General features: G+C 35.9%; 1 protein-coding gene across 6 annotated transcripts in view; it reads right to left on the reverse strand.

Annotated features, from left to right (window-relative positions):
- Window positions 1–26,943, reverse strand: part of ZNF521 (zinc finger protein 521) — a 280,797-nt gene that overhangs the window by 112,854 nt on the left and 141,000 nt on the right. For 4 of the 6 annotated variants that reach the window (XM_033087526.1, XM_033087530.1, XM_033087528.1 and 1 more), the window contains one exon: window positions 15,632–15,716. In XM_033087526.1, the coding sequence (XP_032943417.1) occupies window positions 15,632–15,716 (85 nt within the window). The remainder of the gene's footprint in view (window positions 1–15,631; window positions 15,717–26,943) is intronic. The other 2 variants (XM_033087527.1, XM_033087529.1) reach the window with 1 other exon arrangement.

Genomic DNA, 26,943 nt, shown 5'->3' on the forward strand with positions numbered 1-26,943 from the left:
AAAGGCTGGCAGCGAGTCCATGTGTAGGCACAGACATGTGCATGTGTACACATACATACACACATAGACTTAAATCAACAAAAAAACTACAAAACTTTCTTTCAAAGAAAGGCCATTAAAAAATTAGAAAACCACCGTTACTGACAAACTCTGAATTAGAATTAAGAAATCAGCCCTATAATTGAAGACCTCTGAAATGAATGTACTTTAAATTTTACTTTATAACATATCATGATAGTCCAAGATATAGATTAGGTAAAACACACTTAAACAAAGTTAAAATGACCTTTTCATTTGAAAATTAAAACATTTTCTTTTTGTGTGTCTCTAAACAAACCCGTAACACTTGGAAGATGACAATTTTTTTTAAAAGACACATACACACAATTTTAATAAATATATCATTACTACCGTGTTTCCCCGAAAATAACACCTAGCTGGACAATGAGCTCTAATGCGTCTTTTGGATCAAAAATTAATATAAGACACGGTATTATATCACATATTATTATATTATATTATATTATATTATATTATATTATATTATATTATATTATATTATATTATATAAGACCAGATCTTACATTATAGTAAAATAAGACCGGGTCTTATATTAATTTTTGCTCCAAAAGACGAAATAGAGCTGATTGTCCAGCTAGGTCTTATTTTTAGGGGAACACGATAAGATAAATTAAACTTTTTCGATAATTAGAAAAGTTATAGTTATCAAAGCAGCCTGGGCATAAAATGCAACCTTATGCTATTTCCAGATTTTCAAAGTCACACTTATCCCATGTGATGGTGCACTTCAGCGTAACGATGCAGCAATCCCTGATGCAGCAATCCCTACGACCGATGCAGGACACACAGAAGTAACGTCAAAGGCAATTCTTCACATTTGGCTCTCACCACATTGAGTGCAAAGAGTGAGCTTCAACATGAAAATGCAATTTGCTCCTTCTAAAGTATACACTTTTATCTCTTGCAAAAAACACATTCATTTCCGTCGCCTCCAGGTAAAGAGGATGGCATCTATCACAAGTACAGAGAATGTCTGAAGGATTTAGAAGCAATCTTTTCATAATGCTTCTTTTGGGGAGGAAGTGGAGTTATGAGTTACTCAAAATTCATAAAGATTATTAAGTTTACTTCCTCACAGAAGACGCGCCACCATCGTAACTCTCAACTGTACTGTCAGCGTTCCAGCCCAAAACTCTTGAGACTAGGTCTCTGGTTCAGGACACTCATCCATTTTATGGCATTAGTGTTCCACTGCATAAAATAAAGGTTCTGTCCCATTCATAAAAAACAGAACAAACGAAAACAAAATAAGCAAATTGCTTCCACTGGAACAAGCCTACAGTATCGACAATGAATCTGAGGTACTCATTCTATCATTATTCCTCCATGTAAGTGACTTTAACAGGTAAGTAAGTTTCTATTGCAGCAAGTTGACTCCAGATTATCAACTTGTGTGTCTGTGCCTCCTGGGCTATTTGAATGATTACCCTGTTCCTCAAGGTCGTCAGCTATGACCTACTAGGCACCCAACCCCTCGCGGTAAGGAAGCTTCCTAAACAACAGTAAGCTTTCCTGCTTGATGAATTCCAACCTCACAGTTCATCTAAACTGAGCCTATGAGCTTCATCGTTTTCCTTCTTACACTTCGCGTATGTCGATGGGAAGTTATGAAACATATTTTTCTAGTCCTCCCAGGAGCAAGGCCAGGTCCACAATTTGACCTCAGCAACACAGCAGTCCTGCAAAGCCAGACAGCCTGACAGAACTGAGTATTAGTGCTCTCTGCCTGGCCTAACACAAACTATAACATGCAGTACGGAGCAATGTTACTTATGGGAAAAGACAAGCAATGCATCAGTGGGAGAAAAATAATGGGATTTAATCACACAAAAATATCACAAGCACACAGCTCCTTTTCAACAAGCTACCCACCTCAGGTGAAGACACAATATTCTTATGAAACTAACCACTTCTGATTTATAACGGAGCTGCCTAACCAGATATTTTGATCAGATGAACTTACAAGATTTGGGACACACCCAGAGATTCTCCTTCCCATCATGTCAATATTCCCCCAGGGAATGATTTTAAACAAACATACAAAAATATCTATCTGTGTCTCAGATAGATGTCTTAGCTGTGTGAGGCATGATCCCAGGAACAGTGCAGGCTCATGTGAAAGACTGTCACAGACTAATTAAGGACACGGCTGCCGAAAAGGGAAGGTTGACCCTGCAGTCTTATTTACACAATTTCCAGCCAGAGGGCTATGAAGTGGAGCCCCAGTGGGGGCATTTCTATCTGAAACCCAAGGGCACCTGCATTAAGGAAACTGGTGTAAATGAATCCCTTTGCTCAATGACAGAAGAAAAGACACCAATACTTCAATTATCTTGGTGTGGAATACATGTGCCAACCCTCTTGGACTCTATATAACAAGATACAGTTACTTCTTATTTATTATTATTATTATTATTATTATTATTATTACTATTATTTGCTCTTCAGTATGCATTCAATTAGAAGGAGGACATTTTGAGGCAAGAATGATAAGCTCTTTAGACAGAAGGTAGAGATTCAAAAATTGCAAAACTTCAGCTTTCAAAAATAGCCTAAGTGACCTCTTGCAGTACTCTGACCACTCCGCAGCAAGCAGGAGGCAACCCCTGTGAAGAGCGAATTCTGGCAAAGTTCTCTCTTCACAGATGATGCACAGCTTAAGCTATAATGAGTTTTTGGGTTACAAATGCTGAACGCATTAATATTCCTTGATGATAATTATCACAGTATAAGCACCTTTCCCAATGTGAGTAGCATAAAGCAACTGAAGCAGCATTTTTACTACATTTGAAACAAGCTGGAAAATGGGATTTTCTACTCTTGTAACCTGAGGTCAACATACATCAAGCATTGCATATTAACACACCTATATGTGAACCCTGTACCACTTTCCTTCCCTTCTGCTTCGTGTACACCTAAAGCAATCTCCTTGATCCCTTCTTCATTAAAAAATTCTCAATATGAACATATTTGTGATATACAGAATTTCAAAACAAAGTGTATTTTTCTCTGATCGTACGAATCCTATGTTTCTTCTTATGAGAACATAAATAGCAAATAAGATCAGTAACCGTGTTTTACAGATGAGATGTGTCTCTGTGCAGTTTGAATGAATACTGTGGTCACTGGCTGCATATAAAACAGGATCAAAATTAGAATTGAGTAAATAGGTTCCAAACACATCACATACAAATCTGAACAAGCTACTAGCCTTTATCTTTACACCTTCAAAATGAATAACACCATTAAGCACTGAAAGGTTTAAACGTGAATTCTAATCGACCAACATGATGACATTAATGATGTCAGCATCATATGTACTAGTAACATTTCGCATAAGGATCCCGGAAACCCATTTTCATTCCAGATTAAAGAGCAATTATTGTTATTTGGATAATGACCATCAAATATTGCATGCAAAACTTGATAAAGATGATCTATTTATGTATCAGATCAGTGTGTAAAACTATATCTATAATTCAGCATTTGCCATAGCATACCCAAAACTAGATACTGAAAAGATTCAACTTACTACACTCCAATTGGATTTGATAATATGCTCTGAATGGACTATAAATGGATTTTCCCTCATCTCTTTCTTCCTCTCCCTCTATTCAGTGAGAAACAGAACATGTCTATTATAAAGCCCACCTGATACTAGAACAGCTTAAAATAATCACAATGTAAGATCTTATTTTTATAAAACAAACAAACAAAAAACATGCTATAATGTCACTTTAGTACTCTCTGTAAATAATCCCAACAGCACTTTGATTTAACAGTGAAAAAATGAAAGCCAGCTTGGACCCTTAATCCAAAGAGTGTGAATTGATTTAGGGATTTTATAGGTGTGAATCTGCTGAACTCATCTGTACCACATTACCCCACACTTCATTTAGAAAATATGCCACGCTACGACTGCTTCAAGTTCTCTACCATCATTTTTACTTATGTGCTGCAAAAATGTCTTCAAATCTCATTTGAATAGATGGCAGGGTTATGAGGGAACCTTTACTAAATATTTAACAGCACTATTGGCTTATTAAATACTATAATGCGAGAGCCATGAAAGCATGATATACAGTGCTTGCCTTTTTTTTTAAACTTAATGCTGGTGCTCATTTTGAACACTCCGCGAGCCCATTCATCAGCAGAACTGATGCATTTTAAAAAGTCCTCATTTACTAGCAGATAAATGTGGTTAGAAAGCCTTTTTAGTGCAGAAATGACTGGAAACCTATTTGGTTTTACAGTGCAAAATTTGCTTTACTCTGGCTGGGCAAAAAAAAAACACACAAAAAAACAAAAAACCCTCACAAAACATTTAAAAGGCCATTTTGAAATCATATGCAAGCTAAAGGAACACAGTTTGACATAAAAGTAGGATGTATTATTGGTTCACAGGTATATACACATACAACTAAACAAGGCAACTGATTTACGGACAGCTTAGAAAGCACATGCATTTCTCACATCTGGAAACAGTATCTCAAATACACATCATATAATGAGATTATCCATTGAGACTGGTGTTATTGAACATGACATCGTTGCCAGGTGACTTCATTTGCAACCATTCATAATTGCTTTTTTTAAAAATAGGTTAATATAATCTTTGCATATACTATGTTAAGATATTTTTAACTAAAACTATGCTTTTAAAAGAAAAGTTAATCGGAAAATGTTTACCCTATTTCAGTGGGTAGTAAGGAGAAATTCCCTTTGAAAAGATCTTTCCATTCAGAAAGCGATATATATATATTACGGTCTAATTTAAAGAAAACTCCCTGTCCACTGGAGTCCTGTAGAGTGAGCATTTATCCTGTAAACACTGTAACAATGATTATCTGTCCTCTCAGTTCTCAGTGGAGACTCTTGCTTTTGAAAATGTCTTGTGGTGTCTTACTAAATTCAGGCTATTTCAATTAGTATTACTGCACATTAAAAATTAATTGTATTACTGGGTGGATTAAGGTTTAAATTTCAATTCTACAGTATGTGCACTAGAAATGACAGCTAAAAATCAATGTTCTTTGGCCCACAATCGGAAGTGTATACGGTCGAATAGCGTGGGACTGGCGTCACTGGCCAAGCAGTTTTAAAGGACTTGATAGTTCAATTGAAGGTGTGTCAGCTCTAATTCTAGATTTTAGTTTGAACACTACACAGTAGCCCAGTCTTAGAAAAATAAAAACAAATAACAGCAGCACTAACAATTTGGAAAAGCAAGTGGACACAGGTACTAAAATTATGACAACAAAAGGATTAACAGTCACCAAAATTCACATATACATAATTATCCCTAGGCTAAAACCTTGCTCATAATTCTGTTGAATAAGAACAGAAGGTCTCTGCCTTAAATCCACACGATTTTTTATTAGTTATTGGGTGACAGCAGTTGGTTGGGGGCAGGAAATTGGCTATTTTGGAAAGAGAAACTACTAATAGATACAATATTCCTAATGACTTTATCTATGTTTTAATGAAACCCAAGAAGATATTGAAACTACAAATCTTTTCCTTAAACAGTAATCCCATTGAAGTTCTTTTTGTAAATTATTAAACCGGTTTTGTGGGGAAGGGACACATCAAGGTGATCATCCTGACTATAGATTTATAACATCTACACGAAGTGTTTGAAATCAGGCCACTTTTATTCCTAATAAATTTGTTCTTTTAAGAAGATGACGATGAGGAACCTTAGAAACGAAGTCAACAGAGTAAAGGAGCATCAGTAAAACCCACAGAGCCACCAGGATATCTGGGTTTGGACCAGAACGGTGATTGGTGCGTGCCTAAGAGAAAAACAACGATGACTGCAATGTTCCTCAAGATTCCCTCAGTGGTGCACCGGTGGCCAACAGCAAGTTCGGCAGCAAGAGAGTAAAGAAGATGGGAAGTAATAATAACAATAAAAAGAATAATCTGGCGCAAATGGACCCCGAGGTGTAGTTGTCATCCCTGCACAACAATCACCCCTTCCCTGCAATTTACTGATGCGGCTTCATTACAATACAGCATATAAAGGGGTAATGTACAAAGTGCACGGTTGAAACCTATGTGGTTTGCAGCAGCACACGGCACCCTAGCAGACACCACCCCGGGAGCCAAGTCAGACTGCTCACAAGGAAAATTACCTGGAAAACAGGTTCCACAGAAAGGTGTAATATGTGTATACAGCGTGGTGACACATTGAGGGGGAAAAAGGATAAAAGGTAGCAGGAAACACTGTTTCCTTAGTGACATATTAAAGGCACATCAAATAATCTGAGTTAAAACATCCTTTGAAGAGGTGACAACTTGTGCCTTTGTCAAAAGGAAAAGATGAAGGTGATGATGTTTCCTGTTTGGAAAACATAAACCGGCTCTCTTGGCTTCCTATTCTTTGTCTCCAGAAAATGACCCATGGGTGCTTTTCGGTGAACTTGAACACTGAACATTCAGATAACTAGGAAAAGAGACAATGATTAGCTTTCTGATTTTCTCTTGCTATCGCTGAAGGTCTTACTTTTCATTCAGAGCCCGGAAGATGCTGAAGCAATGTGCGAAGGGGTAAAAAGAGATTCTTTCTTCACCAAGGATCACTGAGTATGTCATTGGTTAATTCTTGCTCTATTCTCCTCATTAGCATGACTCTCAAGTTTCTGGTTATCATATCCGAAATATTAAGACATAATAACTACGAAGGTGCAGATAATTGGATATTAAGCAGAACATACTTGACTGGGCAGGAGGTAGGGCCCTGCTTAAACTAATCCTGAAATATATTAATCACCAATTAATGAAAGGGTTTCAAATTCATTTTCTATTACAGAACACCTCCGAGTGCCTAAGCTATTTCTAACAAAATGACTTGGAATAACAGGGTAGAAATAAGGAATATGGTCATTTGATGATGGCTTACATTAATTCTTTTCAGCTTATTGTCAGGTAACCCTGAAAACCAGAGTTAACGCCTTGATTACTGTTTTTGTCTTGTTTTGTTTTTTTACAAAGTCTGATGGGAAGAAGAGGGAACACTTTTCGATATCCAGTGGCCTTTGTTTAAATTCCAAATTTATCCATTTAAATAGCAGAGCCATAGGTAAATATTCATCAGAACACTGTCATAATATTATGGGAGTTTTTAGCCTAGACCTCTGGACCCCCAACCTAACAACACATGCACTCTTAAGATATAAAACCAATTAATGGGAACCAGAGAAGTCCAGCAAAGACATGCTTTGTACATAGTAAACAGTAAGCAGTAAGAAGCTGATGAATATGTTAAAGGATAAAGACCTTGACTAAGTGCTGATTGAAAAGTCACCACCACTTAGATGGAAATAAAGTAATGCTAAATAAAAAACAAAACAAAACAAAAACAGGAAAAGGAACATACAGAGAAAGAAAGTCATGTCTATACAATCCACGTGGCTGTGAGGTTGTGTCTGATATATCACAGATGTTTTATTAGCATGGTTGTGAAAGTCCCCAAGAAAAACTTCTGTGCATATTCACTGAGTCATAGAAATGGCTAAAAAATGCCATTCATCTTAAAGAAAAAAAAAAATTTCTAAGTTCGTTATTCTCTCAAATGGGTTCTCGTATCTTTCAATACTTAAAAGGTATAGCTCCCAGATACTCTGAAAAAGACTTAAAGTTTTTATGTCAGAGGAAACAAATTGTTTGGATTAATACAATATAAGCAAGGGATTGAAATGACACTCTCTCTCTATTTTGCCTGCCTTTATTCACTTAATCTGATGAAAATAGTAAGAAAACTCCTGTTATGTCAGGGCTGTTTTTTTTTTTTTATTCACTTATTTGTTGACTTTAATTTTAATAATTCTTAAATAAGCACTCACGGCAGATAAACTAAGATATGCAGGCAAGTAGGCCCTTTTATCAACAATTTTGCCATAGAAATACACAAACATTTCAATGGCTCTTCATTAGCAAACAAATCAACAAGTGATATTTTAATGCATGACTTTATTCCATCTCTGTGGGGACTGTAGTTGAGAGTGTGATGTACAGTACAGAGAAAGGAATCATCAGCCACAATGTCCCAGGGCTCCCTCCATTGAGGACTTCGCAGCCTCCGCTTAAAGAGTGCATTTAATTGACTGATAGACAGTAGCTTCTTTGTTCACAGAAGACAGCGAAGTAATGGCAGCTTGAAAATCGTACCATCTACAGGGTCTCCTGAGACTAGTAACAGGGGGATATGTGTCAGGAATAAATAAATAATCTAATTATTAAGCCACTTCCTGTCAAGTTAACTCCAATTTGTTGGCTTTTGAAGGCAACAAAACGAGGCATTTTTCCTCATTATGCTTCTCTTTTTATACCAGTGGTAATCACAGGCGGATTAAAGGGTGCCTGATTGGTTTTTTTGTCAAGGAACTGAGAAGCAGCCAACAGTACAGAAAAACAGAGTTGGGGTTAGAAGAAATTTCATGCTTGTCTCCTTTCCAGCTCCCTAACAGCCCACACGGCTGCCCCATACAGAGCTGCCAGCTGTACAGCAAATGTGTACCCCTCCAACTGAGGCCTACCGGGCCACAGGCGCCATCCTGAGAGCTGTGAGATACCTTGCAATCTTGGCAGGTAGCTACTGCTGTCATAGGCATAATTCTAAAGGTGACCTAGGAAACCCCATCAGCTCACCAAATGCAACAATATGAGCAGCTGAAGTTCGACACCCACTCTCCATATTGGCTCCCTTTCCTTTGTTTACTGCTATTAATGGCCCCGAAACTAGGAAATAACCTATGGAAATAGGTCATGAGAGACCTTTTCTTTTTATGTGTCTGAACCGATCCTGTAAAAAAATAGATGACAATGCATACGTGAATATGGACAAGTGTGTGCATGCAGGGATCTGTCCTTTTTCATCTATTGCTGATGACTTTCCACACCCTCCACTCAGACATGTTTTGCAAACTTCATTCACAAAGACATCCACATCTGATAATATAACAAACAGTGAGTGAAAAACAGTGACATACACTTGTGGCATATTCTACAGCAAGTCAAAGGTGAGGACAAAATGAGAGCCAGAAGCCCCGCCATTGTATCTCAGACAGTCAGATGGAATTATCCATCTGACACAGACTTTCCTCCCAGTGTCTGTATGGAGCCTAGGAAGAAAGGCTGGCCTCCAGTCATTTCTGCTTCAGCCACATTCTTCTGCGGCCTCTTTAAGAGCAGTGCGTTCTAAAAAATAACGAGAAACTGAAGCTTCGGTCCGTCTGTGGGCTCAGTTAGAACCCTCAGTCTCACAGAAAATCAACACCGCAAGAAATGTCTAAGAGGCTATCTTAGGAGCCTGTAAATTAGACACTCCACTAACTGCCAGCATTTTTTACTCTTGAAAATCAAAGCTGCTACATGCAGGCTAAAACACAAAACAAGGATAAACATCCTGATTTGTCTTTTACTAGCTCAACATTGAAATTAAGAGATAGGCTCAAAGATTCTCTTTAAAAGTTGCCTAAGAAATAAGAATCCAAATAACCAAGATGAGCTCTTGAAAACTGCCTTATTCCAAAAAAGGTGTTAATCAAGATCTTTTTTATTTCCTTTTAAATCGTCTTTGTTTTTAGGAACTCTGACCAGACAAAGTTGGTAAGTTCCTGTGGCCCCACTTTGCACTCAGTAAACAGTGTAGTTGTGTTTTATTCATGCCTCTGTATGTCCTTTCTGAATACATCTTGAATTTTTGTTAAATTGCGCAGATAATTAAACCCTCTTCATATTTACAGTCTGCTTCATTGGTACCATGAATTCTGTTTTCAGTTACTGTCTGCAAATTCCCTCTCTGAACAATTTCATACTAAGCAATAACACTTCATTTTACATAAGTTTTATCTGATGTCCCCATACAGAGCTGCCAGCTGTACAGCAAATGTGTGGTTCTCAAACTGAGGCCTACCAGGCCACAGGCTCCATCCTGAGATCTATAAGGCACCTTGCTGTCATTGGCAAGCTTTCCCTGCTATCACTGCGACCATCACTCCACACTGCACACAACTTAAAATCATCTGATTATTAGAATTTGTGGCCCACACTCCATTTTATCCTTTATTTAATCTATCCCCAGATCACACATTTGTTTAAATGTTTTGGCTGGTTTACAAATCATGCAGCCATCTGCACAGTAGGTGTGACACCATTTTTTAGACAGAAGTTACGTTACAAACAAAGATAAAGTCATTTGAAATGCTTTGGTGTTTGTTATTCTGCGTGGTTCACTTGGACCAACTCTAAGAAATAAATAGAATTATCTGTGTAAATCGATGAACATCTATGAAAAACAACACCCAGCAGAACGCCGAGCTTGCTCCATTACCTACGTTAATATCATGACAGCTGAGGAGAGATGACCTGGCCCACTTCTCATCTCTCCTGTACAGATGGCTATTAAAGAGAAAGTATCCCTTTTGTATGGTCCATGTAGAAACCCTTTATGGGCTTTTCAAATAAGCCAGCATTGCCCACATGAGGGTAGCTTTCTGTTACCATTAAACTGCCCAGATTTCATCTTTTTTAATCCAGCTCTTGATGAAATAAGCCAGTATTTCATCATATTTAACACCAAATGCTTGTTTCTTAATTCCCTGAGTTTTGTAAGCAATCAAATGAAGATGACTTTAAAAAAATTCAATAGTCTTCTCGTTTAGAATTAATGTAAATTCCAAAGACCCTTATGACTTTGAGCTTCTTAGGATAATGCAGGTACATACATATAATATATACACGAACACATGTATGCATTATTATAGGTTCATTTCTATTCTTTTTTTTTTCAAACAGCCAATGAACACTGAGAGTTTACAGGGTAACACAGTCCTTTATCTTCCTATGCAAAGATCCATATCTTTTGATATTTGCCTTTAAGACATATAAAATCCAAAACCACAATAGACCTCAAAATATTGGTATTAGTCTATTCTAAAGCAAGAGCACTCAAGCTGAAATGTTTCAGAGGTGATACTGAATGTCACAAAACTATAATGAAGATTAGTCACGTAGCACACCATCCGCTAAAGAAATGGAAGGAAAGGAATGCCATTTGTGACCTTAGGCATCAAGCAAATTGCAGAATGTATGAATGTCACGTGCCACAAAAGCAGACTAAAATTTCACCACATTGTACAAAACTGATTTACGCATTCTTTTTGTAATGACATTAGCAATATATATCACATGTAACATAACACATAGGGTATAGATCTTCTCACATGCATTGGAGAAGATCTGAATCTTTTCATGTTCTTAAAAATTGTAACTATCGATAAAACACTGAGTATTAGAGATTTGAATAAAAGCAGTCAATATTTTTGCATCAGTGTTTTCTTTCATATTAGCTGTCATTCATAGTCCTAAATTCCAGTTTTGCTTTTCTAAGAGATAAATACATTTGCTTCCAAATACTCTAAGCATCATCCTTGATCCATCTGGGACATGTTTATTAGTGACTATTTCTGGATTTTCCTATTTTTTCACACCACCTTAGATACAATTTTGCCATTACAATATGGGTCTTTCTGGTCAGGTGAAAAAAATGAAAAAACAAAAACAAAAAAACATTAACTAATAATTTCTACATCAGTTTTTAAAAATTATTCTTAGGTAAATGGCTAGTACCCATTCCCTTCAAATTCTCCAGCTGAGAACTTTGAAAGGGAGGGCTGAAAATGGCCATGGCTATATCCTGACCACTTGTCCTCCAAAGTCCATGACTGCAGCAATCAGTTCCAAGGATAATGGCATTTCTCCCCTTTGATCATTTCTTTGTCAAGCTGACTGGCCTTCGATGGTGTGTGTATTGCTGGTTGTCTACCACCAGCCGCTCGCAATTTGCTCACTATGTTTCATGAGACAGTTGTTTGTGGCTGTTTGGAACACATTCGTCTCTTTGGGGATTTATGTGCTAGTTGCAATGCCAACCTCCATAGTGATCGAAATTTCTTTCTAACTAAAATAGATAATTAGAGACTGGTAATTATTGGTCAAGAATTATCAGAGTGAAAAAATTAAGCTCCTCATAAATAGTTCTTGGCAATGTCATCTCTTTATATTATCGCGTGCCTAACAGCCCTTTATTCTGAGCACTTACAAATTTACTCTACTGCTGTTGTGCCTCATAATTTTATATGAGGCAATCCCTTTGCTGGGTTAAACACATTTAAATTCTCTGCTTTCCATCTCTGTCTGTACTAATCCATACCAAATAATAATAACAATAATAACGGAAACCTCAAAGAGGAAAATACCAATAAATATTTACTATGCTGATAGAAAGAGACGGTGAATAATGAATTAAAGGACGTAATATACAATGGCTTCTTTCTGTATTCTCAGGTCAAAAGCCAAGGTAAACTATGTGAAAGGAACAAAGGAAGACAAGAAAAATTTTCTCATCTGTGCAGACTTTGAAAGAGGAAAGTCTTTTCCCCAGGAAAGCTGTTAAAATGTTTTGTAGCTCTTTTTTTGTGTGTGTGTAAAGAAGAAAAGAAACCCCTAAATAGTCACTGGTCTGATTTCTTACTGAAACTGTGTCAAAATGTGGTGGAGAGTGAAGTTTCCTTTTTTTCCTTAATAGACGTAAGTCAAATCCCTAATGCATTTTTATTGAGTAATTATTCCTGCAACTCGGACCATGTGTCCACACCTAGCTGCAAAACGGCACTTAAGCAGAGCGTCTCCAATATGTACCTGGTAGAAACATTGATGGTTTTCTTTTCACAGATGTCCCTGGCCAATAGCTTGAGACCAGCACATCCAGAAAGAAGCGCGGAGGTTGCCTGATACTGAAATCGCATTAAAACATGTGTGCTACATATAAGCAAATGCAAATGACTTCGTTAAAAAAAGGAATTTAAAGTTACACCTCATTGGGTCATCTGCAGACTTTGTTTTCCATCAGGTGACAGAATCCTTCTTCAGACTGATTGAAATGTAAAACAAAATCTGTGAAAACACTATATACCCTCTTACAAAAAGAGTAAGAGGCTTTTCAGATAGCCTCTAATCCCTCTTTTCTGCTAACAGTCTAGTTGAGATTATTTTTTGATTAGACAAAAAACATACACAGATACACAACCTAAAAATACCTACCCTCAACGGAGGTATTTTAGCCAACAAAATAATGCTGCCTGCCTCATTTGAAAGACTAAGTATCACACTGGGATTTTAAAAAAAGAATATCTTAGCCTTTGTGACATCCTCCCTGTTACACATTCTCTCTCTCTCTAGATATTAATAACACGAAGGGAGTGTAGGACTTGGATGCATGGTCAGCAGATAGAACAATTAAAAAGATGCTATTCATTTGTTTAGGCCTCAAGTGCAAGAGAATTACGTATTTTATTATTAAAAATAGCATGAATATTAAATAACTAGGTCCTCTGTGAAAAGGAGTAGAATTTGCTTCTCTGATGGAAGGTGAATTGTTAAATGCTCAGATCCCAAGAGAAGGTAAGTGTCACATTAATCCACCATAGGTAGAGGGGAAAAGCCTTGGGAAATCACTAATGATGCAAGGATTTAAGAGAAATACAAAGGGAAAGGTATAAAGCAATTTAAAAAGAAAGACCAGGACAAACCAATGTTATGGACAAACGATACTAAAACTGGAAAATCAAAAAGTCCTCTCAGGCCCAACGTTCAAATCAGATTCTACATATGCACAAGAACATTAATACTGTGGCAAAAAATACGTCCAATCAGTTCATCTGGGTCCTGGGATAAATAATAAACGCAGAACCAAAAATAAGTTTAGATAGAAAAAAACTAATCAGAAGCCTGACCCACAAAGTTTCACTAAATTTTCCATAAACTGCAAAGAAATGTTTTCACATCAAGTCCATGTAAAACTGTAGCATGAGGCAGAGTCACGAATGATTGGCACCAATAAACTATTCAAGAAATAAAGATGGAAAATATTAACATTTATCATTTGTCAAGAAGAATTCATTTTCTTCTAACCTATCCCCACGCCCCCAAAAGCAGTTTTGAAAATTTATGTAGAATATTTTTGTGGAATCCAAAATGGATGTTAATTGCAAGAAAATACATTATTTGAATCTCTCATAAAGGTTGCCATTCTCTTATAAACACTCAGTAAAGTTGTCAATGTTATTCTGTCACATTTAAGAATACGCTATTTATTGCATAAGAAAATCACTAATGATATTAGTACTTAAACCTGGAAAATATAGAGATAAACTGATCAATATTTTAGCTGTTATGTATATGTTCCACTTTGCACAATTAAGCACTTAGTCTTTCATAAGCAATAATCCTTCTAAAGACCCATCATTTCAAAACTATACGGCAAATCCTATGGAAAAACTATTAATCAATTTCCAACATATTTTTGAATTTATCTTATTAATATCTACGAGAGCCTTAGAAGTTTTGTTATGGTTGATTTTAGTGATCGGTAATGATAGTTTGAGCAACCCTTCCACTAAACATTCCTAGAATGCTTCTGATTAGTGTATAATAAAACTTGTTTACCCCTGGAAAATATTTTCAGAGTCTAAAATGTTGAATTGTCTTTCTTGTCTTATAGTTTGATAATAGGAGAGCATGAGGCTAATTAGACTTTTTAAAATATTATATCACAATTATTTATGGTATTATAAAATACCGCAAAATGAGTATGAAATGAAAAAATTCTCATAGTATAAAAACAAAGTAGTAAGAAAAAAATAGTATAAAGTAATAGCAATTGTCATTTTACTAGTAGAAAAAGATCTGCTTGATAAAGTTTAATTGGCTGGTAAAACTCTTAGTGTTATTACTAAGTGCTTATCAAATTAAAAGACATAGGAGGTAACCCCAGAGGAATTAAGGGATAATGGGACATTTGAATAAGTGAAAAAATTGTCCTTTTAGCTCTGGTCCATGTGATAAACGCAAAATCCCTGAAAACACTGGCTTAGAGTGACTTCAGAGATCTTTACCCAAACCGCTTTTATAAAGATCTATGTAAAATTTGGTGGGAAATAAAAAATGATTAGTAAATTCTTTACATGATCTTTTTAATCATGATTATTTCCAGGCTGTTGAAACCATCCATATAAAACCAGTTTATGGCAATTTAAATTATTTATGTTTCCCTATCACAAAAACTCACCACTTTAGATTTTGATACAAAGATGCTTAAGCAACACACAGCAGTGCCATTACCATAATAACTTCTGAAATTAAAACCTGTCTAAAACTCTATGGAAAGCTAACATCCAGTTCATTAACCATTCCTGTTAGTTTTCAATAATGCAAAAATGATTAAGTTTAATTTGTTAATCACCTGTGTTTTGACTGGCAGTAGATATATAATCCTCTGCAGAAGTCTAAACTAGCCCTTGCAGAAAACAAAATGTGCTAATGCCTTATCAGGCCTAATAATAGTAATAAAAAAATCAATCATGCTTAGGTAAAACATTGATGGTTGAACAATTAATTCATCTTTAACTCTGTTTAATTATATAGACATTGATGCACACACGTAGGAGAAAAATCTATCTATAATAAGGTTTAGAATGTCACTCACCAATCATGTGATTTGCAACATGAACCTGAATATCCCATTCATTGTAGAAAACCATCTGACACTTGATGCACTGATAGGTCTTCTTCTGAAAAAACAAGTATAAACAGAATTACTTAGACACAGGCACTCTTTATTGTTTTCTTTAAAAAAAAAAAAACCCACTGATAGCTTTTTTTTTTTTCTTTCTGAGATGCTGGTCTTACATGTGTTGCTAACTAAGCTACTGTGGGGCTACTTGGGCAAAATTCCACGAGTTCCTTACTAAGACTTCGTGGCTTGATCCCAACACTATAAGTTGCAAAGACTTGGAAGAAATAAAGGCACATAATTATGGCATAATATATTTGTAAAGATTCCTAAACTGAAAAACAGAAGTTAGTATTAAAAAAAAAAAGGTAATCTGTAACATAAGACTCAGTTTCAGAAACTGATGTCTTTGAAGGTCAGGTACTCATTCCGCCTAAAATAACTGTGGTGTTGCTTCTAGATATCCCTAAGTCAAATGGCCAATAAATTAAGATTCATGGAATCTAGCTAAGAGATGTAGAGATTATAATTTTTATATGAAGTCTGAAATCTAGATAATGTTTCAGAAATTGCTACGTACTAGCATTTAAATACATATTTTCTTCTATAAAGAAATCATATTATTTCATATCATATTGAACATTCTAACACCATTTTATCATTTTACACAACAATCCTTTGAAGTGGATAAAGCAGGATTTATTATAACTCTTGTATCATAAATAAAGAAACTGAGGCCCAGGGAAGTAGAAAGATTTGCCTGATGTCACAGTGCCCTACAGCTGGGAAGAGAAATAAGCTCTCTTGATTCTAAATGCTAAGCTCTAAAATAAAGCAGTCTTTATGATTTCACATCTTTATTATTGTGTCCCCCATATGGCTCAGTACATATTAGATGCACTCAATAAATAAAGTATTGGTTATGTTTTCCAGAACACAGTTATATAAATTCCTTTATGATGAAACTTGATATTTACAATTAAAAACCATCTTGGAAAACAAAATAAACTATTATAAAATAAAGTCTTTTTGAAAATCTCCCAACAGTGAGAAAATAACATTTGTAAAACCACATCAATGACATTTTATAAGACATTCTTACAGAACTATCATTTCATCTGCAGTCATATAAAATTGTTTTACTAATGATAGCAATAGGAAATATCAGCCTGTAAATTGCAATTAATTTTAAAGAACTCAACAAAATCAAAATTAACTACAAAAATGTAGTGTCATTTCATTAGTGATTAAAATTATAAATGCCATTAATGTAAAATTTTCTTAATTATTGCAGTTAACATAGTATTTGCTTCTGTAGCAGAGGATGATGTTCTTTGTAAAGCACAGCAGTGTAGGAATATTTCTAATGGAAGCTTTCTAAATAATCTAACGGGCTTTGTACATTAGGTATATTGTGAATTGAATGTGCTGAATCTAAATCTAACACGGACTTGAAAAACCCTGACAATCACCAAGGAAGATTTACTGCGTTAAGCTGTTCACAAGATGCTTTTGATGGTAACACATAGAGCAACATGTGTTGCGTAAATAACATCTATCCCTTTTTTTTAACAATATTTCCCTTTAGAACTAGTTAGAAAATATTTCTTACTCCCAGATGACCTACATTATATATTGTTTATTAGCATACTTCTAGCATTATTCCTGATATGTGACCTTGCTGAAAAACAAAGAAACATAAACTTAATGGCTAGTCTTTTCTCTTGTTAGCACAGTAAAACATACAATATGTCGAAAACTGTCTCCAAAAATGATGACTGATGAATATGTTGGCGGAATATACTAGGGTTTTTTTTTTTTTCCCTCGGTCTAATAATAAAGAATAAAATCACTTGACAAGCCAAAATAATAAAATACCAGCACTTACTACTACCTTCAAAATGAACTCACACAGTTGAAGATCTATGTATATGTTTTCTTTCATCATTGAAAGAAAATGCTTTTGTCACTACTGGTAATTCAAATACTAATTCTACCCTTAAGACAGTACTTCTATTCTTTTTAACAAAGTCACATTCTTACCTAGGAGCTCCTAAATTTGGGGCTGGTTGAATTAAGAATTTAAGTGATCAAAAACAATGTACCAGATTTTAAAATGCTGTAGCTCAAACTTCACCTCGTCACACGTCTCAGATTTCCCAAATACAAAGCAATGATATGCAGATTGGGATGTGTTAAGGTTTTCTTTTTAAAGCCATGGAATAAAATTCAATTTTACCCTCAACAGTTTTGTAAAAAGTAAGTTTAAATGACCTTTAAAGAAACCCTTATTATAATTATAGACTCTTAGCAAAATATTTGAAATGACTCCTGCCCACCTGTATACCTTCTTTAAGTGATTATAACCTCTGAACAGAATTGGCCTTGGGGAGTTCATTCCCTGGGAGGCAAATCCAGTCCAGCTCTGTACAGAGGAGTTTATGAAGGAATTCTTCCTACTGTGTTTCCCTGAAAATAAGACCTAGCCGGACCATCAGCTCTAATGAATCTTTTGGAGCAAAAATTAATATGAGACCCGGCTCTTATTTTACTATAAGACGCATTAGAGCTGATGATCCGGCTAGGTCTTATTTTTGGGGAAACAAGGTAATTCTAGGCTCAAATCTGCTTTTCTGCTAATTTCACCCACTGGTCCCAACTCAACACTCTGGAGCTATAAAGAGGAGGTTGAATCCCTTGTCTAATACGACAATGACATTAACCCCTTTTCAGACTGAAAATAGAGGTATGGTGTAAGAAATGCTTTGAACAACTTTCACCATTCTATTTACTTCCTTCCAGGTCAACCTTTTAACAAATAGGACCCCAAATTAAGCACAGTACTTCAGGGGTGCCCTGACCCTTGCAGAGTACGCAGGACTGTCGCCTCCCGTAGGACAATTACTTCCATTTATATAGAAGACAACAACAATCAAAAAAGTCGTGAGATCATTTCTTTTAAAAGCAGATAAAAGTAGAAACAGAACTTCCATTGTTTGGGCCCCAGATTGGCCTTTATCAAGCTTAAGTTGTCAATTGACTTGAAATGCTAATTTAGTCCAATTTTTAAAAGAGACTTTTTTCATTAGCCTTTTTTAATGTGCTACTTGGGAGTGGGGTTGTCATTTCCTGATTGTTCTCTTTTGTTTTCTGATACTGATAGATGTAATTATCAAGGATACAACTTTTTCCCAGCACCTCATTATTTTTGATTGATTTTGAGAACAATTTAAATGTGCCTTTTTGACATTCTTGTTTTCAGTTATACTCTGGTTAAGGAACTCAGAGACTTTCAGGAAAGTGCATCTCATAAATTAAAAAAAAAATGATTATGATCTTTAATAACGTGTACTTTAAAGAAAACATTAGTCTGATTAACCCCCACCTCCACTCCATTCAATCTATAGTCCATTAGGACTTAGACTTCACATTTAGCCTCACCAAATTAAAAAAAAAAAAAAAAAATTGTACTTTGTAGTTGTAAATTGCTTTGATTTTTTTTTAAAAAACGAAACACTAAGTATAAAAAAGGAAATCAATGAGTCCATAGTAATCCTCAAAAACAGAAATGGAAAAATATCTCTGTTGCCACCATTGGAAGTGACTATTTATTACATGAATTTCTTGTTCTGAAAATTGGTAATTAAAGGCACAAAAGCACCAAGATTTTTTAGGGGAAAGTGTGTAGTTCATGCCTATCCGATGAGAGAAAGCTCTTCTCTATTGAAGATTGAAAGAAGGGGGTGACAGAATTAAAATTCACGATTTTCAAGGCCAAATAAAATAATCCAGGATAATAATTAACGGATGCTAAAACTATTAGGAGAAAGGTGGTTCTAAGACACTCAATTTTCATCCTTTAATGATAGAGACAGATGTATCTTTACAGTGGATTTATCTGATGGTAATCTCTGTAACCAGACTATTTAGCTTACTTTCACTAATAATGGGACAACCTGACATTAGGCATCTCCCAAGGTGATGCAGTATGAAATACTCGTATCTAAAATGTATTCCTGAAACTAATCAAGCCTCTAAACCAGGGGTGTCCAAACTTTTTTCAACGTTTTTCACCAAGGGCCGTATGCGGTAAAATACCCAAACAGCCGGGCCACTCACTCGAGGTGAAGTATGTATTGCCTCACCTGGTTTATTTAAGTAAACTAAATATATTTTTGGAATTTGCTGCGGGCCAATTAACAATGGATTGCGGGCCGCAGTTTGGACACCCCTGCTCTAGACTGAATAGTCTAGTTTTCAGAAAATGTAGAAATAGAGAGAAACAACTATTACTTTGAGAAAAAAAGCAATTACACAAATCCAGAATATTCTTCCACGCATGTCCAGAATGTTGTTGGCCTATTATTTTCAAAAAGTCAATGTCATGGGGGAAAAAAATAGTGGAAAGATTGTTCTCAGAAGAAAGAGACTAAAAACACTTAACTAGTAAATGTGTGTGTGAATGCAATGTGTGATCTTGATTTGGGTGAAAAACAGCTATAAGAAGTTTTTTGAGGTTATTGGGGAAATCTGAATATCATCTGGTTATTAGGTGATTTGGGGGAATTACTGTTATCCTTGTTAGATTTGATAATGGTATTGTAGTTATGTGGGTAAATGTCCTTTTGGTTAGGAGATGCAAACTGTGTATGTAGGGATGAAATGGTATGATGTCTGTAATTTCCCTTCAAGAGATCCAGCAAAAAAATCATATATAAAGTAAATATGGCTAAATGTTAACAACTATTAAATCTAAGTATACATTTGATCATTTTCATAATAAAAAGTAAGACTAAATGCATAGGGAGGCGGGCGGATGGCTCAGTTGGTTAGAGTGCGAGTTCTTAACAACAGGGTTGCTGGTTCGATTCCCACACGGGATGGTGGACTGTGCCCTCCACAACTAGATTGAAGGACAACGACTTGGAGTCGATGGGCCCTGGATATACACTGTTCCCCAAAATTCCTCAATAAAAAAAATTAAAAAACAAACAAACAGAAAAGACTAAATGGATAGGATAATTCATACTACCATAGTTTTTTGTTTGTTTGTTTGTTTTAAAAAACACTAAGCCTAACCTGATAATTCCATCCCCTCTGTTCATTTTATACCACTACACTCGGTGTGCACCCAGAATAATGTGTGCTTAGTTATTACAAGTTGCTTTGCAAACATTTTTGTATTTTTTTATGAGAATTTTTTTGTATGTTACAAAACGAATCTATAAACTCTAAGAGGCCAGGAACCATAGCTTCCACCCATTTGTATAATAATGTAATAATAATTATTTACAATTCTATCATGCTTTACAGCCTATATAGAACTCATATGCATTAAGCTCTCTTGAAACAAAACTGAGAGTAGATAAAGGAGGGATTATTATCCTCATTTATAGATTAATTGACTTGTCCCAAGTCATGCAGGTTGGGAATACCAAACCAAGGTCAGCATTCGACCCTGCCTCCCACCCACTGGGTTTATATTCTGATCACTGGCAGGTAAATTTACAACTGTAGTTTAGGTACATTTTGAAAGGAGGTTCTCCATAGAACTGCATGTCGCTTTGGTCTTTGAGAATGCTACAAATGGTATGAGAATAGCTTATGCCAGTGAAGGAACTGTTTCCAGCCACCTTCATCTTAGGCTTCCAGTCCCAGACCCTGGAGCCATATCCATAGTGTAGAACTGGCTCCCCCCAAATCACCCAGTCTACTGCAAGATTTTCTCTTTGCGCTCAGTGTCCTGCAGTTTTATTGCCATGTTTTAACCATAGTTTTAAGTTCATACTGAAAGATGAACTGCTCGATACTGAAAGAACAATTTTAATCTGAAAGCTCATGTACGTCTCGCCTGAAAATTTTCAGCGATCATTTCTTCAGTTTTTAACGTATCTTTCACACTCCATTCACTTCTACTGGAACACCTATTCAGCATTGATTGGAGTCTTTCAGTCTATCCTCCATGTATCTTAACTGCTTTTTCATGCATTTTTTTTTTAAAAAGTCACTTTGTCCTTTACATTCTGATCTAGGTGGTTTTCTCTGTACTCTTATAAACCATTGATTTTCTCTTCACTGGTTTCCAGTCTAGAGTTTATCCTACCTACCAAAGCTTTTATTTCAGTGACTTGTTTTCATTTCTCATTTTAAACATACAAGTGCTGTTGTTTGTTTTGTTTGGATTTACATCAAAATTTGTCACGTTTTAGTGGAAATCATGCCTTTGTCTTTCTGAACTTCTAAACACACTTATTTCAGTCTTTGTCAGATTGTTCCATATAATTAATTTCTGGAGTGGAATCTTGGTCTCATAGCAGTTGGGTTTTGTGTGTTGTTTGCTGTTTGACTAGCATTAGATTCATGCACATATTTTGGAATCTTGGTTTGAAGCCCATTCGTAGTAAAAGGTTTTTTTTCTATGGGCTCATTCCTCCCTTTCCAATAGTTTTGCTGTTGCTTCTAATAGGCCAGACCAGGCTACTAGGCCAGGCTAAGTCTCACAGGGGCATTTCCTGTGTGTGTCTGCTGTGCTGCAGGCATACAGGAGATATTGTGAGTTGAATCACAGAGCCAGCATATGGCAAATTTAGTTTTAAGTCCCAAAACTGTATCTCTCTTCCTACACTTCTAACTCTCCAGCTGAAAATTCCTAGTCCCAGGTATTGATCAACAACAGAATTTTTTCTCCCCAGTCCCGTCGGGAGCAATGAAGTTCCTCTCCAGGCCCCACTTTAAGTAGCAGGTCTGACTCTGTCCTGGAGAGATTAAACCCTGATTACCACTTCTTACTTCTAGAAAGGCGTCCAGCAGACCTCTGGCTTCAGTTCTGATAACCACTTAGTTTTTAAATTTGGTTTCTGGATCTCAAAGACAGAGAATTGTTTTGAACTTGAGTAAGTCCATTTGGTTTTCTACCTTTATATTTTATCTATCATTGCTGAATGTTTGGAGCATCAAAGCATCAAGGTACAGAGCCATTTTTCCAGGCTGTTCCATAACCCGCAGCACGGCGTGTACACACACACACACCAATTCACCAATCCCAAACTTAGACAGAGGCTATCGTGGAAGAGCCAGTCCCAGACTTGGTCAGGACCCCCTGAAATTAGGTAAGATGTTGTACAATAATGCTATAAAATATCCATTCCAAATATACCCAGCAGTCTTAGTAGGAAAGCAACTTTAGGATCCTCTTTCTACAATCAGTTGCTATTTAGTGGCTTCATCATTTAGCTGGGTGACAAATCATTTAATGACCCTGAATCTTAGTTTCCTTCCCTGTAAATTAAAAATAACAAAGCTTACATCTTAGAGTTGATGTCAGAAGCAAGTGAGAACTATATAAAGTGCTTAGTATCATGCCTGCATGTAGCATGCCTGTATTAAACAGCAGCTACCTTTGTTACTCTTTACTTGATAGATTATTATGGGCATGGAATGGAATACTATATAAATTGTCTGGCACAGCATAGTTGCTTGTCAAAGATTAGTTCTCCCTCTTTTATGTGGACTTTGAAACCATATTAAAATTTCTTTAAATTAGAATCCACTAATTTAGATTTTATGATAATAAAGGGTAAACAATGTTTAATAAAGCTGTAAAAAATAATAGTGTAAAGATTATCACAGGTTGGTGACAGTGGTTGGGAAGGAAGGCAGAGCATGTAAAATGGCTCAACCTAGCTAGGGGGTAAAAAACAAGCTGTTTTTAAGGGCTATAGCAATATACATCACCATCCCAAGAATGAATATATTAATTACAAATGAAACATATATTTAAGATCAGTAGTACCTTTACTTGGCAGTATTTTGTTGGCAAGCAAATGAATATTATATGTGAGTGAAAATAATAAACCTATAGCTTTCCACAAATACTCAGTATTTCAGACATTTTACTAATTTAGTTTGGTCATTTTCCAAGTCATTCTGAATTTGTGTGAAAATAAATCAATGAATAGAGAGGTGGGGGAAATGGGTGAAATGAAATGAAAGCTACTAATGATGAAAGGCTCACTCAAGGAATTCACTGAAAAACACCAGTATCAATTTTCTATTTTGTGTTCTCATGGTGGTTAAAAAGAGAACACTGTTGTCTTACTGCTTATTTCCAAAGACTATATAGTACTTTCCACAATGTCTGGCATGAGCTAAAAGCTCAGTAACCAAGAGATATTAAATATGACTCCTAAACTCAAGGAGTTACAATATAATTGTGGAAAGAACTTACAGTCATTAAAGTGTTGTAAGCATTTTGCCTAAATAACATGGCAGAGCAGTTCAGGACCAAGTACCAGTCAACAGATGGCAAAGAGAAGTCACGTAAAACGATTCAGATAGGGACAGATTAATATGGCCAAGAAAAGTAAGGAAAAACTCCCTGGGAGAGAAAAGATGATCTGAGGTCTAAAAATGGGAATAACTTCCTTGAGTTCAAAACTGAGTTGCAAAGTACCTTGCTACATGCTAAGCCAGGTGCTCACAGTCTGGTGGGGTATTTGGTGGAACGAAGAAGGCAATTAAGAACAGAATCAGGGCTAAAGAAGATTGCTGTGGTCAAGTGACGGGACAGAAAAAAGAGGAGAGACAAAAACCTAGTCAGAAAATCTGGAAAAGATTTTTATTTTAAATGATTAAGTTGCAATTTTTTCTTTAAATTTTAGACAAATTCTGCCCAGGCTCATATGGTATAAGAAGAAAAATTACGTAATCACATTTGTTTTTACAAATAAAATCCCAAACTCCATGAAGACTTTTAAGCTACTGTAAACTTTGAAATTAAAGGGTTAAAAAGTCAAATTTTCCCCCCCGTTTTTCTTGGGTTCTCTTTGTGTATTAGATGAAATAATAGCATTCGTTTATTTTCAAAGGTTTCATCAATAGTCAAAAACCAGTAAGTAATCGAGTGTGCAAAAAAGTCTGACTAATATTCATTAAAAAACAAAACCCAGTGTTAAAAGTGGAGTAATTCTATGAATTATTGAAACAAATTTCATGGAAGGACTTTATTACCTTGAAATTCATAAAGAATCATTTTAGTTTTTAGAGTCTGAAATTGTCTAACAAATTTCCCTCAAAATTTGCCTTTCTGTGTACTTGAACTTGATGTCTAACATTAAAGACTGAATTTGAGCCCAAGTTCCCCATAGAGAGATGCTTTCTTAAGCTGACCTATTCATCTCCACTCTTCTGATTTCTCCTGATGCAGATATTGGAGTCTCTTCCAAGAAACCTGGCTTATCTCTCCCACTACACAGGCCACTGAGACCCTCCAGGTAAGATATTAATATCTTCATCTAGATGATCTCATTTAACATTACAGGTTCAGTTGCTGTTTATTTCTATGCCATAGCAAATCTACCAGAATCAATCTCCTGTAGTGTTGTCTATAAAGGGTAATCAACACATTTCATTAACTGACTATCCAAATGGACAATTTAACGAGGCATCCCATATCCATCACCTTAATTCCTAAGGTACTACCTGGGACTTGTCCATTTTTTGCCTGCAAACGTTGCACAGCACCATAAATTAGTGAATTGGAAGAGGCTGAATAACACAAACGTAAAGGCAAAACAGAGCATGTGCTAATTCTTTTTGAGTTAAGACAGGGGATTTGTTTCTAGTTACCCTGGCTATAATATTTTGTTAGTTCCTAGTTTGAAGGAATTTATGATTCATAGTAGGTTCCAGTTAACTTCCTACATTGACTGTTCCATAAACATTCATATCAATCAACAAAGGTACGAAATTGGGAGTGGGGGAACAGGAGTTTAAATAATGAGTTTTTTATGAACATAAATCTAAGGAGAAAAGGAAGAATTCAAAATTTTTGCCTTACATCAAATTAAAGTCTATTTTCTTCATCAATTACTCCAACCACATACTGATTTCCACCTTAAAAACTTCAAACCTCCTTTCTGTCTCCCCATTGGCAAAATGAGGAGCTGTGGCTGGTAGATATTGGGGCCACATAGTTGGAGAGATGGAGTAGGAGCATTAAATAGTGGGAGCAACACCATTAAATTGCATCATAGGCCCACGGAGGTCCAATCCTGAAAAGTGGTAATACGATTTATAACCCCACCATAAACCTGGAGAAAGTTCTGTGAGGGAGAAAAAAATATTTTAAAATCCATTAAGAAATATTTTCTTAAGTATATGATTTCTGCCCTAAAAGCAAGTTGAGAGTGTAGACAGGTTTGTTAACTCGTTACGAGTACTGGTACCATTTACTAGAGACTGGTCATAAATATCTAAAGAATAATGTAGAGAGGAGTTTTATCTAATATTAAGTTATAAAAGTTTCCTTTTGATTCTCTTATAATTTACTACATGTTGTATCAGAAGTATTTCAATAAAATTGATTTATCTCCTAAAGGACTGTAAGCTCTTTAAGGGTTGGCAGAGTGTTTTATCTTATCCATCCTGCATTATTATAATTTATAACATATTTACACACAATTAATTAATACATGAGTGGTTCATAGCTGCTCATTGTAAAATAAAAATTTTTTGCTTCCTCCCACTTCTCTTTAGATAAAGGCTCCTGTGGAGTCCATTTACTCTCCTTTGTTTATATTCCTAACCTATCTTTCTAGCTTTAGTCAAAGGAACACTGTGTTCTGGCAGTTTCGTGTCTGATCTAGAGAATGCACTCCCTTCTAATTTGGGCAGTTCCAGTTACCATGTATGTGTCCAAATTACCTTGTCCGTTACAACCCCTATCTCCACTGCGATACCTTACCTCATGTCCTCCTACTCTCAACAGTTCTTTTCTGCCTCTGTCTTTCTCCCTATTTTCATTTTGGGTTCTGCCTTCTCTTATCCATCCCTTCCACTTGAACAGCTTTTCTACTGATGCGCTTCAGACCACACTTCTCTTCTTCACAGTGCTTCTAAATCCCACCTGCTCCATAATGCTTGTGAGCAATGACACCCACACAACCCGGTGGGTGTTTACTTTATTATTCGTGTTGTTGTCCTCTTCGGCACTAAGTTTTATTAGGATAGAGGTGTGTTTCCTTGACGCAGACAGTGCAGTTACAATATACAACATATAAATGAATACAAGTGGTAGGGTTCTTTTCAGCCCTTGACTTAACTGAAATTATTTCAATTTTTAAAATTCTTCCTCATTCCTCATTCCAAAACTATCTTCAAAAAAGAACAGATTACCCCCACATTCTTTATATATTTTTTAAAGGTTCTAGGACAAGCTTATAGACAGCATTACGAATTTTCAGAATTGAAAGGTATAAGTGAGTTCATTTGTTTCAGTTTCCTCA

The sequence above is a fragment of the Rhinolophus ferrumequinum genome, chromosome 19, assembly GCF_004115265.2.
Source record: "Rhinolophus ferrumequinum isolate MPI-CBG mRhiFer1 chromosome 19, mRhiFer1_v1.p, whole genome shotgun sequence".
NCBI classification, from domain to species: Eukaryota; Metazoa; Chordata; class Mammalia; order Chiroptera; family Rhinolophidae; genus Rhinolophus; species Rhinolophus ferrumequinum.